Genomic DNA, 14916 nt, shown 5'->3' on the forward strand with positions numbered 1-14916 from the left:
AATCAATTTCTTCTTCTTCTCTTCTCTCCTCTTCTCTTCTCTGTAATCTTCCATTTCTCTATGAATTAATTACTTGTCGTTTTGGTAGTTTATTGATGGCTGTCATTGTTGATTCGGTAAAGAGCTGCTTATTATATTTGGATGAATAATCCTTTAGATGGAAGTACCATAGTTGAAAAGCCTTACACCACCAATAACAATAACAATATGAATAATATTTGGGTGGAAAATCATAGTTGAAGAGCCTATCAAACCTAGAAAATAAAAATACAATTGCAGTTAATGGAGGAAAAAGAAAAAAGAGTTGGATATGGAAGACAGCAAATAAGCAAGAGTGTTGTTCATATACATATACATATATTACTTTTCCTTTTAGAAAGAGGATAAGAAAAACTATAGCATTAGCAAAATTCATATTAGATATCAAGAAGAGAAATGTGGGAGACAGCCAAAGCACACTAGTGGGTCTACTATTAGTATCATTTTATAATGTGAAACGCACTTTGGGACCCCAACCCCACCCTATAAATACCCTCCCATCCTCCATCCATTTCCAAATCAAGTTTTTCCCAATGGCTAATTACAAAGTTTTTCTCTTTTTATTTTTATCTATATCCATTTGTTCTGCTAAAAGATCCATCCTTTCTTTTGATCCACACCTTTATGGAGGAGGTGGCGGTGGTTCTGGTGGTGGTGGAGGTTCTGGATATGCTTCTGTAGGGGAACATGGAGTCACTCCTTATGCCAGTGGTGCTGGCAGTGGAGCAGGTGGAGGTGAGGGTTATGGTGGCGCTTCTGGAATTGGTGGAGGCGGTGGTGGTGGTAGTGGTGGTGGCGGTGGTGCTGCCCATGCTGGAGGTGCTACTGGTGCTGGATATGGTAGTGGAGGTGGTGAAGGTGGTGGCATCGGTGGTGGTTATGCTGGTGTTTCTGGAGGTGGTGGAGGCGGTGGTAAAGGTGGTGGCGGTGGTGCTGCTTCTGGTGGAGGTGCTGGTGGTGCAGGATATGGTAGTGGAGGTGGTGAAGGTGGCGGTACTGGTGGTGGCTATGCTGGTGCACTTGGTGGTGGCGGTGGAGGAGGAGGTGGTACTGGTGGTGGTGGAGGTGGTGGTTCTGCTGGAGGAGCTGGCGGTGCAGGATATGGTAGTGGAGGTGGTGAAGGTGGAGGCACTGGTGGTGGCTATGCTGGTGCACTTGGTGGTGGTGGTGGAGGAGGTGGTACTGGTGGTGGTGGAGGTGGTGGGTCTGCTGGAGGAGCTGGCGGTGCAGGATATGGAAGTGGTGGTGGTGAAGGTGGTGGTGCTGGTGCTGGTGGTGCTGGATATGGTTCTGGAGCAGAGAAGGGAGCTGGTTACGGAGGTGGTGGTGGAGCGGGTGGAGGAGGTGGAGGTGGAGGTGCACCTGGTGCAGGTGGTTATGGTGGAGGAGAAGGTTCCGGAGCAGGAGGAGGATATGGTGCTGGTGGTAAAGGAGGAGGTGGTGGTGGAGGTAGTGGAGGTGGTGGAGGCGGTGGAGCAAGTGGAGGTAGTGGATATGGAAGTGGGGGAGGAGAAGGAGGTGGTCATGGAGGAGGAGCAGGTGGAGCAGGAGGTGGTGGTGGTGGAGGAGGTGGTGCAGGAGGTGGAGGTGGTGGTGGAGGAGGAGGTGTACATGGAAGTGGATACGGAGGAGGTGGTGGAGAGGGTGGTGGTCATGGAGGTGGTGGATATGCTCCTTAAAGAGTATATTTTTCATTGTCTAAATACAAATATCAATCTTGTTGCATGAATATTATTGAGAAAAATAAAATCCATCCAATTAATTAAGAAAATGCTCATAACTTATATGTAATTTATGAAAACCAAATGGTTACTGAAATTATAAATATATATATTTGATTTGATCAGTATTTTTATTTGTTCTGTTGGCTTGTTTTCATTTTTGTTGATTATAATTAGCAGGCAATTAAAATGATAATATCTTTATTAATTATCTTAGGCAAAAGAAATGAAAAGGCTTAATACATCATTTGTCACTGTTCAAAAAAAATTGCTTGGTCCCTAAACTTTCAAAGTGTCTCGATATTCTTTTCAACTTGTATAAAATATTCAATTAGCTCTCTGAACTTGCATAAAATGTAATCAATCGGTCGTGAAAAAGTAAGTCAAATACGGAAGATGTATTTCACGAATCGTAGAATGTTATTACATAATTCAAAAATAGATTAAAAAGGAAGTTATTACTTGCTCAACTATACAACTTGTCGTCTTCAATATCAGAACCATATATCCCGATTTTAGTTGTTTTACTTTTTCTAAAACTCGTGCAATACATCTTCTGCCTTTAACTTACTTATTCGCGACCGAGTGATTAATTGATTACATTTTACGCAAGTTCAGAAGGCTAACTGAATATTTTATGCAAGTTGAGAGAGCTATCGGAACACTTTGAAAGTTCAGATGGCCAATCAACTTTTTAGACAAATTCAAGGCCAAACCATGTATTAATCCAAATGAAAATAAAGCAAAGTTTATTGAAATGCATGATACTGCTGCTGCTGCATAGAACCAATTCGTCAGCTTTTGAATCATCTATTTACAAAAAAAAATGCTTAAGCTTTGGTCATCCTTAGCCATTGCTCCATCTGAAAACACATTAAGCTCTTGATATTTTTAAATGAATATATTAAGTTTTTGATACATTATTTTTAACACATTAAACCTTTATTTCACGCATCAGTACGCATAATTCACACTCTATTTAACATGTATAAACTATAAAAATATTATAATTCTTCTAAAGTAAAATATTAAGAAATATATCATTGTGTTGGCGATATTTTTGAGTAACAAAAATATTCCCTTTACAATCTTGACTTGTGCGGGAAAAATGCAGGCGTGCCAGAGAATTAGATTCTCACCTACGTTTAAGAAAACGGTTTTTATAGATATGCACCTGTGTCTAATGGATAACTAACTAATAATCAAACAATTGTACGGGAAAAGCAAGGATTGTGAAAATGTTTCCATGGGTTCCTAGTTGCCGTCAGCACAACTTTAACTAGAATTGGACCAATAGTTTTCAGTAATTAAAAATGTAAATATAATAAAGCAAACATCAGAGTTTTGGAATTTTTCTTTTATATTTACTTTAAAATAAGTGTTTTGGGTTACAATAAACCGAATAGGAATAATTACATCCAAGACAATAGCAAATTTAATATCCACAATGTCAAGCAATAAATATGATTGTAATTGAAATTGAAGTGAACAATTGAAATGAATTAACCGAAGCGATTAGTCATTGCGTCGAAGCGTCGCGTTGAAACGTTGTGTCTGCCTGAAATCGTTATCCCGAGACCGATGTTTGACTTGAGTAAGATGCGTGTTTAGTGGTGCCAATTGATTGAGCTTGAATATTTGGAAATTGAGATTGCTGTGATAAGATTGATATTTTGACTAGGAAATTGAGTTTTTGGATGTGAATTTGTGTAGGAAAACGAATCGGGTTTGTGTTTGATCGGAAAAGAGCAAATTATACCGAATCAGGGACCGAGAGGGACGTTTTTAGTGGCTAAAATCGGACAAAAATGGGGCTATTGTAAATTGATGTTCAAATTGATGAACAAAAGCTTGAGATTATAGCAATTGTAGCTAGAATTGATGATAAGAATCAAGGATTAATGATTGGAATTGGCTCGGAAGCTTGAGAATTGTATTTAGGAATGAAATTGGACCGAATTGGAACCGAATTTGGCTAGAAATATATGAATAGGCTGAATATTTCTGATAATTGTATTGATATGTGTTGTGTATTCTTGTATTGGATTGGTTATTTTGGTATTGATTTTGGTTTTGTATTGATTGATTGGTTGTTGGTTGGGGGGTTGAATGAAGAGGAAGAAAGGTTATTTATAGGAGGAATTTACACCCACTAAGCACCCACTTACTCATTACTCATGTCATGACTCCACTAAGCACAAAATGGAGTAGTGTTTCCTTATTTTTAGGCCTCAACTTGGCTTGTGTAAGTTGATCCGAAATTGCTTGTGTTTCTGCAGCTGAATTCGTAAAATTCCCGCTGTCTCTGTGTTCGTCCTATGGTGCTGCTGAAGATGGATCCGGAAAGCTAGGGACGTCTATTTTCTGGATCCAAGCTCACTTCTGAAGTTCTTGAACGTTTATCTCCCCGAATAATTTAATAAAAAATGATCAGTGGCCTATTTCGGATTTTCCTGCATTTTTTTTTTGAAGAAAACACGAAATATTATAACAGAAAGAAGCATCCCGAAATAGAATGCTTCGAATGTATGCAGGACTAGACTAATGAATAAAAGAATTAGCATAGGAACGAGCATTTCGTGCCATAGCGTGAGCTGCACCGTTCGCTAACCTTGCAACAAAATTCACCTTAAAATTTGGGTGATCCTGAATAAACTCTCTAATGTCTTGAACAATTTGCCCAAACTCAGTGAGATCTCGATGTTGTGCTCGGATCGAGTCTAGCACAACCTTTGCATCGCTTTCGAACATAACTGAGTTATAACCTAAAGATGATACCCAACCCAAACTTTCCTTAAGTGCCATTGCTTCCACCATTTTGACCGATACCACACCCAACTGATGTGTGCTATAGCCTTGGATGAAGCTACCCATACAGTCGTGCAAAACTGCTCCTGCACTGATAGCCCCCTCTGTTGGAATTTAGTGTCCTAAATACAATTGTTTTGGATATTAATATTAATGAATAAATTGTTTATTTGGTCATTTGTTTAATCAGATATATAGCATTAATATGTAACTATATATAAAGGCACAAATCTTTCGCAAAGGAAGTAATCCTAAGTTTATTCAAGTAGTTATAAAGTGTTCATACAAGCATGAAGTGAGACTATACTTTATAATAGACTGATAGACTTAAAGTAAACCCAAGTCAAGTAATATGCTATAGGGATTGGCATATTGCTGTTGAGACTTGCATGTAACAGTGTTTTCTGTCGAGACAGAAAGCTGATCTCACAAGCTTTAGACATTCCGATATCTAGACAGTTACATGGATCTGATGAAGGAGTTCATTAGGATTAGGACCCGACTTGAGATAACAGAATGGAGTGATTTATCTAATGTGTCAACTGTTCATCTCATCGGTATTAGTAGGTATAACTAATCCTCAGACTCAAACATTCATTAATTAGTAATTCTGGATTGCGGAGTCTGATACTTTGATTTTGTGCGAGCACGATCCAATAGGTGAGAGCCTAGGGTGTGTGAGAGCAGGGTTGGGTATCACGCGAAGTAATTACAGAATGGTTAATGTCAGATTGAGCATTCGTCACTCCCAATAAATGGGAGATATATCCAAAGGGCCGCTTGTGGTGAATTGACTGAAATCCTTACAAGGTGATACAGTTAAGAGTAGAAATAAACATTTCACTTAACTTATCTTTCAGAGTGAATTCAACCTGTAAAAGTAAAACCGGACTCTTCGTTATATGTAACCTTGACACATTCCATGGTTATAAGGAATTGACCGATAGGATATAGTTGATGAAGGATCGTATTATAATGTACCTAATACATAAAGGTTAATGTCAGTTATCAACCTGACTTCTTAATTGCTCTGGGGGAATATCATAGGTTCTGCTAGTAACAGCTCTCGACGGTATTCCGTTATATATATGTTGGAATTAATCGTAATGAATAATTTCAAATGATATATACGGCTAGTGGCAATAAAGAACCTAATGGGTCGCATATGGGACTTGGAATCGAAGGACGAAAATATAATTAGTGGGACATACACATATGGGCCGAAATTTGTATTAATTTAGGGATAAATTAATTTGATTAATAATTATAATTTGATTATGGTTATCAATTAAATTAAAAGATTATCTGATAATATTAATTAGAAGTTTTTATGTGATTGAAACTCTAATTAATTATCTCTAACATTAATTAATTATTAATTTGATTAATAATAATTATCTAGATATGATTAGTTATTATTTAGATAATAGTAAAGTGTTTATTTAATTATCTAATTAGGAATCATATTCCGAATAAGATTCCAATTATTTAATTACCTAACACAACTGGGATTAGGGTTAAGAAAAGTCTATAAATAGACTCCCTAACCCCTAAAATTCGACCAACACAAAAAAGGGAGAGGAGGAATCGTTCCGTCTTTCGTCTCGGCTAATTTACTTTATTTCTTACTCCCTCTTTGATCTCGTATCGATTTCTGTTAGAGGCAATCATTGCGATTGCTATTCATTGAAGGTTGATCACTAATTATTTTTTGGTTTTTGTGTTGAATCAAACGTTTGTTGTTCACGAGTTGATAATAACAAGTTGTGGGCACTTCGTTTGCAACGGTAGATAGTTCATCACTAAAGGTATTACTATATATCCCTCTTTATATGAAATAACAATTAACAGATCTTGGAAAAGGGAAATAGATAAAAATAGATAAAATTTTATTATTCCGCTATGCCTAGGCTTGTCTATTTTCTTACATTGGTATCAGAGTCTATGTTAATCTGTTATTTCATATATGTAAATAAAAGAGTTTTTCAATCAGATTGAATAGATTTATTGTTAGGTTAAATTAATTAATCGATTAGTTCAATTAACCTAACGATAAATAAGTTTTGATTACTTGTTAATTAAAACTGATTATGCATTGTTTCTGATTATTTCGGTTGATAATCGGTTTTAAACAAAATCTAAAAGTTTTATAGTTAGATAATTAAAACGTTTTGTTTTATTAAATCTAAAAGATAAAACTGTTTTAATATTCTGAAAATTGTTTTGAAACTGTTTTAGAACAATTATATATATTTATATTTAAAAAAAATATATATATACTGATAGCAGTTCGGGGTCGCTGCCACGCGGCGGCAACCCCGAACCGCTATTTGCGGCTGGCTGCTGACCAGTAGCGGCGGACGTCGCTGCCTTTACGGCAGCAGCGTCTGTCCGCTAGCTGCTGCCCTACGGCAGCAGCTATGCCAAAGGGTCGGGCCGATTAAATCGGTCCGGCCCGATTGTTGGTATCGGGTTTTTAAATTGTTTTAAAATAACCCGTTTTAAATATATATATATATATATATGTTTCAGAATATAATAATTTGTTTTGATTATCAAAATCAATTTATTTAAAAGTTTATTTTACCTAAATATTTGATATAAGTAATTCAAAGCATTAAATGAATTATTCGAATTAATTAGGATATGCATAATTGAAATTGGATGAAAAATAATTTAAGTTGTTAATTTGATTAACTTAAATATTACATAAATAGTTTGTGTAATCAACCAATTAAATTTAATTTAATTGAGTCTATGCATGTTTGGCATTATGGACATATTAGACCCTCTTTAATAGTTATTTAGTCTTTTGGTATTTAAATAGGACCTGCGTGTCCTGCCTTCTCTTACTCTCTATTGTATTTCTCTTCTCATCCAAATCCCTTCAAGTAAATTGAAGTTTTCCTTGAAATTGAATATTGTTGTAATTCAAGGCGCCAAGGAGAAGACGGATGACCCAAAGAGAAATATGTAATAGTTAGTATTTCCCTAGGGTGACCCTTTATTCCGTTTCTGGCTCAACGGAATAAACTTAGAGATATGTCCATAATTGTCAATGTTGAATGTATGAATGTCTGATGTATGCTAAAGCAAATCAAGACTAGGTTAGATTATGAGACTTAAATAAATTCCTCACTAATCAAAAAGTTAAGTAAATAAGCAAGTTATTAAAATCGGTTGCCCCTCCCTAATATTATAATTCAGCCGGTAGTACTGGGGGCCTTTGGGTTATTGAGTAAACTCAAGCTCGGGGTCTTATGGTAAGACCTGAATTATCGAAAAAATATTTTTCACGAATATGGGGTAATGCTTAAATTAGGATAGAATAATTGGATGAGTAAACTCATGTTGTTCTAACCTAATGGGCAATATGGTTGGGATTGATAAACGACACATATCAGTTACTAATGTGGTTAGTAACCCAACAACCTAGAAATCACATGTTTTGATGTGATTGATTACATGAATCTACCTAATGAATGAAACTAGCTTGTTGAGTAAACTCAAGGTGAAATTTCAGGAGTTAGGATTCTAGCTCACTAAAGGAATTGTGAATATCCTTTGAATTAATATAGAGGGTTATTAATTTGGTAAAATAGTAGGAGCAATTTAAAAAAAACATAAAAGTCCAACGTATTTAAATTGTAAGTTAATTAAACAAATGAATAACATCCGTCACCTTTTCTCACTCTCAGGTTATTAATTTTTTGTACTCTAAAACCAATCATGTCGAAAACCGATCTAAGAAATATCCTTACCGATAACAAGTTGAATGGTTCAAACTTCACCGACTAGTATCGCAACCTCAAAATCGTTTTGAAGTTCGATAAGGTAGTGTATGTACTTGATACACCGATACCCTCTATCCCGACTTTTAATGCACCCATCGAAAAGATCAAAGCTTACTTGAAGCATAAAGCTGATGATAATCACGCAAGAAGCATTGTACTTGCATCTATGCCACTGGAATTGAAAAGGCAACATGAGGAGATGGATGCCTATTCCATGGTCGCGCACCTAAAAGAATTGTTTGGGAATCAAATTCGGTGCAAGCGCTACGAAATAACGAAGCAGCTATATAGATGCAAGATGCAGGAGGGCAAGTCTGTTATGATACATTGTGTCAGGATGATTAGCCTTATTACCAAGTTTTCTAGTATTGGAGATGCGATGGATCATGAACTAAGTGTAGACTTACTTCTTCAATCCCTCCCCGAGAGTTATTCACAGTTCATCATGAACTACCAAGTGAGTGGCTTGCAAACCTCTCTTGAAGAGCTTGCAAATATGCTCGAGACGGTCGAGCCCAATATAAAAGAAAAGAAGGAAATACTGGCCCTTGCTACTGAGGGATCAAAGAAGATGAAAGGGAATCCTCCCAATCCTAACTATCCCAATAATGGCGAGGGGGCCATGCCCACCGAAACAAAGGGGATGCAAGTCAAGAAGCCCAAAGGGGAATGCCACTTATGTGGTAAAGATGGGCATTGGAGGAGAAATTGTAAGGAGTACTTAGCTTCTCTCAAGAAGGGAAAGGACGGTGCTTCAACTTCTGGTATGTTCTATATTGAAATTAACTCAATTTCATAGTCTGAATCTTGGGTATTAGATATCGGATGTGGATCTCATATTTGTATGAATATGCAGGAGCTAAAGCAGACTAGAGAATTAAAGAAAGGAGACATAAACTTGCGAGTAGGAAATGGAGCAAGAGTTGACGCCCTCGCAATTGGAGATTATGTTTTGAGTTTGCCCTCTAGGCTTGTAATAGAATTAAGGAACTGTTTGTATGTTCCAGAGATGTCTCACAACATTATTTCTATTAGCTGTCTAATTAATGATGGCTTTCATGTTTCAATTAAGAATAATGGTTGTGAATTTTATAGAAATAGTATTTTCTATTTTTCAGGAATATCATTGAATGGGATTTATGTTTTGAATGATAAAGTTTCTGCTTTCACAATTGATACCAAAAGACTTAGATTAGATAACTCAACTTACTTGTGGCATTGTCGTTTAGGCCATATAAACCAGAGACGCATGCTTAAGCTACATCAAGATGGGTTTATAGACTCAATTGATTGTGAATCGATGGGAACGTGTGAGTCATGTTTAAAAGGAAAAATGACAAATACACCCTTTAGCAATAAAGTTCAGCGTGTATCAGACACTCTAGGATTAATACATTCAGATGTATGTGGTCCTATGTCAGTCCAAGCAAGAGGAGGATTCAGATACTTCATTAGTTTCATAGATGATCATACTAGATATGGTTATATCTATTTGATGAAACACAAGTCAAAAGCTTTTGAGAAATTCAAATGCTTTAAGAATGAAGTTGAGAATCAAACAAGAAAGACTATCAAAATACTTCGATCTGATCGAGGTGGAGAATATCTTTCTGAAGAATTTATGAGTTATCTAAATGAATGTGGAATATGCTCACAATGGACACCTCCTTATACACCACAACACAATGGTGTATCAGAAAGGCTCGCACCTTACTAGATATGGTACAATCCATGATGAGCACCACTGCTCTTCCAAAATCATTCTGGGGCTATGCCTTAGAAACTGCCCTATTTACCTTAAACCGAGTTCCAACCAAATCCGCCAGTTCCACACCATTCGAACTGTTCGTTGGTAGAAAACCCATCTTCTCTTTCATAAGAATATGGGGATGTTCAGCATACGTCAACCGTATTGTGTCAGATCAATTAGATCCCAAATCTGACAAGTGTTTCTTCATTGGATACCCAAAGGAAACTATGGGATATTACTTTTATCATCCAGATGACCAAAAGGTAATAGTATCCAAACACGCAGTGTTTCTAGAGAAAGAGTTTCTGGAAGAAACACAGAATGGAAGCGAGAATGAACTTGAAGAAGTTCAAGAGGAATCACATGTTGAAAACGCGGAAGAAGTTGAACCCGAACCCGTTTCACTAGATGAAACACAAGTGTCATATCCTACACGTAGGTTTCAGAGAATTCGTGAACTCCCAGTTAGATATGGTTTTTTAGTGGGAGATAACGAACTAGTTCTCGTGTTAGACGATGAACCTGAAACCTACGAAGAAGCTCTTGCTAGTCCAGAATCTAAAGCATGGCTTGAAGCCATGAATTCTGAAATGGACTCCATGTATACTAACCAAGTGTGGACTTTGGTTGATCCACCCGAAGGGATAAAACCCATTGGGTGCAGGTGGATCTTCAAGAAGAAGACTGATATGGATGGAAAGGTTAGTACCTACAAAGCTAGGTTAGTATCGAAAGGATATCGTCAAAAACAAGGTATTGACTATGACGATACTTTCTCTCCAGTAGCCATGTTCAAATCCATCAGAATATTGCTTGCAATTGCCGCTCATTTTGATTATGAGATTTGGCAAATGGATGTGAAAACAGCTTTCCTAAATGGAAACCTACTTGAGGATGTATACATGATGCAACCTGAAGGTTTCACATTGAAGGATGCAACCAAAGTTTGCAAACTTGAAAGGTCCATTTATGGACTCAAGCAAGTATCTAGGAGCTGGAACAAGCATTTTGATGAAACCATAAAACAATTTGGTTTCGAACAAAACTCAGAAGAGGCTTGTGTTTACAAGAAGACAAGTGGGAGCTCAGTCGTTTTCTTAGTACTGTATGTTGATGATATACTACTTATGGGAAACGATGTGGGAATGTTGCAAATAGTAAAAGTTTGGTTATCGGGTAATTTCTCCATGAAAGTATTGGGAGAAGCAGCCTACATCTTAGGGATCAAGATCTATCGCGATAGATCAAGGAGACTGCTCGAACTATCCCAATCTACATATATTGACAAAGTGCTAAAACGTTTTGACATGCATGAATCGAAAAGAGGTAACTTACCAATGGTCCATGGTGTCAAGTTATCAAATGGTCAGTGTCCTAAAACGGACAGTGACAAAAATCGCATGGCTGTAATTCCTTACTCCAGCGCGGTTGGTTCGATCATGTATGTTATGCTTTTCACTAGACCTGGTGTGGCATTCGCATTAAGTATGACGAGCCGATATCAAGGGAATCCAGGATTTGATCACTGGATTGCTGTCAAGAACATTCTTAAGTATCTTAGAAGAACTAAAGACATATTCCTCGTATATGAAAATTGAAGGATATTCAGATGCTAGTCATCTGACTGATGAAAATGATTACAGATCCCAACCAGGATACCAGTTTATCCTGAATGGAGGTTTAGTTAGTTGGAAGAGTTCCAAACAAGAAAGTGTTGCTTTCTCGTCGACTGAATCAGAGTACATCGCAGCTGCAGAAGCGGCAAAGGAGGCTGTTTGGATTAGAAAGTTCATAACAGAACTAGGAATGGTGCCTGACATTGTAAATCCCATTACTCTGTACTGTGATAACAATGGAGCCATTGCACAAGCAAAGGAACCACGGTCTCATAATGCATCCAAACATTATCTCAAGCGATATCATCTCATTAGGGAGATCATAGCCAGAGGAGATGTGAGAATAGAAAAGGTGCCCACTGAGGACAACGTTGCAGATCCGTTGACCAAGCCGTTACCACAAAGAGCTCACGATAAACATCTTAGTTCTTCTAGTATTAGTTTCAGAAACAATTAGCTTTAGTCCAAGTGGGAGAATGTTGGAATTTAGTGTCCTAAATACAATTGTTTTGGATATTAATATTAATGAATAAATTGTTTATTTGGCCATTTGTTTAATCAGATATATAGCATTAATATGTAACTATATATAAAGGCACAAATCTTTCACAAAGGAAGTAATCCTAAGTTTATTCAAGTAGTTATAAAGTGTTCATACAAGCATGAAGTGAGACTATACTTTATAATAGACTGATAGACTTAAAGTAAACCCAAGTCAAGTAATATGTTATAGGGATTGGCATATTGCTGTTGAGACTTGCATGTAACAGTGTTTTCTATCGAGACAGAAAGCTGATCTCACAAGCTTTAGATATTCTGATATCTAGACAGTTATATGGATCTGATGAAGGAGTTCATTAGGATTGGGACCCGACTTGAGATAACAGAATGGAGTGATTTATCTAATGTGTCAACTGTTCATCTCATCGGTATTAGTAGGTATAACTAATCCTCAGACTCAAACATTCATTAATTAGTAATTCTGGATTGTGGAGTCTGATACTTTGATTCTATGCGAGCACGATCCAATAGGTGAGAGCCTAGGGTGTGTGAGAGCAGGGTCAGGTATCACGTGAAGTAATTACAGAATGGTTAATGTCAGATTGAGCATTCGTCATTCCTGATAAATGGGAGATATATCCAAAGGGCCGCTTGTGGTGAATTGACTGAAATCCTTACAAGGTGATACAGTTAAGAGTAGAAATAAACATTTCACTTAACTTATCTTTCAGAGTGAATTCAACCTGTACAAGTAAAACCGGACTCTTCGTTATATGTAACCTTGACACATTCAATGGTTATAAGGAATTGACCGACAGGATATAGTTGATGAAGGATCATATTATACTGTACCTAATACAAAAAGGTTAATGTCAGTTATCAACCTGACTTCTTAATTGCTCTGGGGGAATATCATAGGTTCTGCTAGTAACAGCTCTCGACGGTATTCCGTTATATATATATGTTGGAATTAATCGTAATGAATAATTTCAAATGATATATACGGCTAGTGGCAATAAAGAACCTAATGGGTCGCATATGGGACTTGGAATCGGAGGACGAAAATGTAATTAGTGGGACATACACATATGGGCCGAAATTTGTATTAATTTAGGGATAAATTAATTTGATTAATAATTATAATTTGATTATGGTTATCAATTAAATTAAAAGATTATCTGATAATATTAATTAGAAGTTTTTATGTGATTGAAACTCTAATTAATTATCCCTAACATTAATTAATTATTAATTTGATTAATAATAATTATCTAGATATAATTAGTTATTATTTAGATAATAGTAAAGTGTTTATTTAATTATCTAATTAGGAATCCTATTCCGAATAAGATTCTAATTATTTAATTACCTAACACAACTGGGATTAGGGTTAAGAAAAGTCTATAAATAGACTCCCTAACCCCTAAAATTCGACCAACACAAAAAAGGGAGAGGAGGAATCGTTCTGTCTTTCGTCTCGGCTAATTTACTTTATTTCTTACTCCCTCTTTGATCTCGTATCGATTTCTGTTAGAGGCAATCATTGCGATTGCTATTCATTGAAGGTTGATCACTGATTATTTTTTGGTTTTTGTGTTGAATCAAACGTTCGTTGTTCACGAGTTGATAATAACAAGTTGTGGGCACTTCGTTTACAACGGTAGATAGTTCATCACTAAAGGTATTACTATCTATCCCTCTTTATATGAAATAACAATTAACAGATCTTGGAAAAGGGAAATAGATAAAATAGATAAAATTTTATTATTCCGCTATGCCTAGGCTTGTCTATTTTCCTACACCCTCATCGTTAAACATTGCGGCGTTGACATTGCACTTCAAATAATTACAAGGTGGCGGGCACCATTTGGGACTAAGAGATAATCTGTCGTTTGTCATTCCAGGCCTAACCTCGCTGACTGCTTCTAATGATGCAAAACGGAACTGTTGTGCATCCAAAGAAATTACAGCTTCATCATTCTCGATCTAATGTGCGCCGGAGTCTCCTGCAATAGCATCCTGTCTGGTCTGCTGCGCATAGGTGATACCTGGTTCAGCGTCGTTGTTAAGCCCAAAATATACCTAAAATATCATCATTAATTACACCAATATTGCTACGAATTTATGCTATTTATATCTGTTTAGAATGCTTTTACTCTCGAATATGTTTCTTTCATGCAAGGTACATAAATATTTGGTAAAATCCAAAAAGGAGTAAAAAGAGCTCAAAAATAGAAGAAAAGCCCTACAAAAGGAGTCGAAGACGACGAAAATTAATAACGCTAAGTCGAGGACACGAACGAGAGCCAAAGAAGTGAAAAAAGCTCCGTGCCGCGACCGCAGCCCCCAATATTCACGGTCGCGACACGCGTCCCTCAGCCTCTCCTTCCCTTCGTCCGAAGTACAAGTTGTTGCTCCCCCATTCTCGGTAGAGAATTTAATATTCTCGGTACGAGCAGGAGTTTGAAAAAGCCTAGTTGCACACTTTCGTTTTCGATGAAACGCGATCATTCGGGTGGATAGAAACGTCCTTTCACAGCGGACACGATCCTTCACAACGGACACGACACTTCAATCAAGACTCTTCAACATCTATAAATAAAGAGTTTATGGAGAGTTGAAATATATAATGATATGTGTAGAAGAAAGAGATTAGTGTAGAATTTATGCAGAAATTCCGAATCAAG

At 36.9% G+C, this 14916-nt stretch overlaps 1 protein-coding gene across 1 annotated transcript; it reads left to right on the plus strand.

The window, feature by feature from the left end:
- Positions 1-515: 515 nt before the first annotated feature.
- Positions 516-1896, plus strand: LOC136232105 (glycine-rich cell wall structural protein 1.8). The gene has a single exon (XM_066021140.1). It carries the CDS (start codon positions 573-575, stop codon positions 1716-1718), a length of 1146 nt encoding a protein of 381 aa, XP_065877212.1. The 5' UTR covers positions 516-572; the 3' UTR covers positions 1719-1896.
- Positions 1897-14916: the final 13020 nt, after the last annotated feature.

The sequence above is a fragment of the Euphorbia lathyris genome, chromosome 6 (genome assembly GCF_963576675.1).
Source record: "Euphorbia lathyris chromosome 6, ddEupLath1.1, whole genome shotgun sequence".
In the NCBI taxonomy this organism is placed as follows: Eukaryota; Viridiplantae; Streptophyta; class Magnoliopsida; order Malpighiales; family Euphorbiaceae; genus Euphorbia; species Euphorbia lathyris.

Bases quoted from the DNA above. Each gene is read 5' to 3' on its own strand.
- LOC136232105 (XM_066021140.1), top strand. From the start codon at position 573: ATGGCTAATTACAAAGTTTTTCTCTTTTTATTTTTATCTATATCCATT.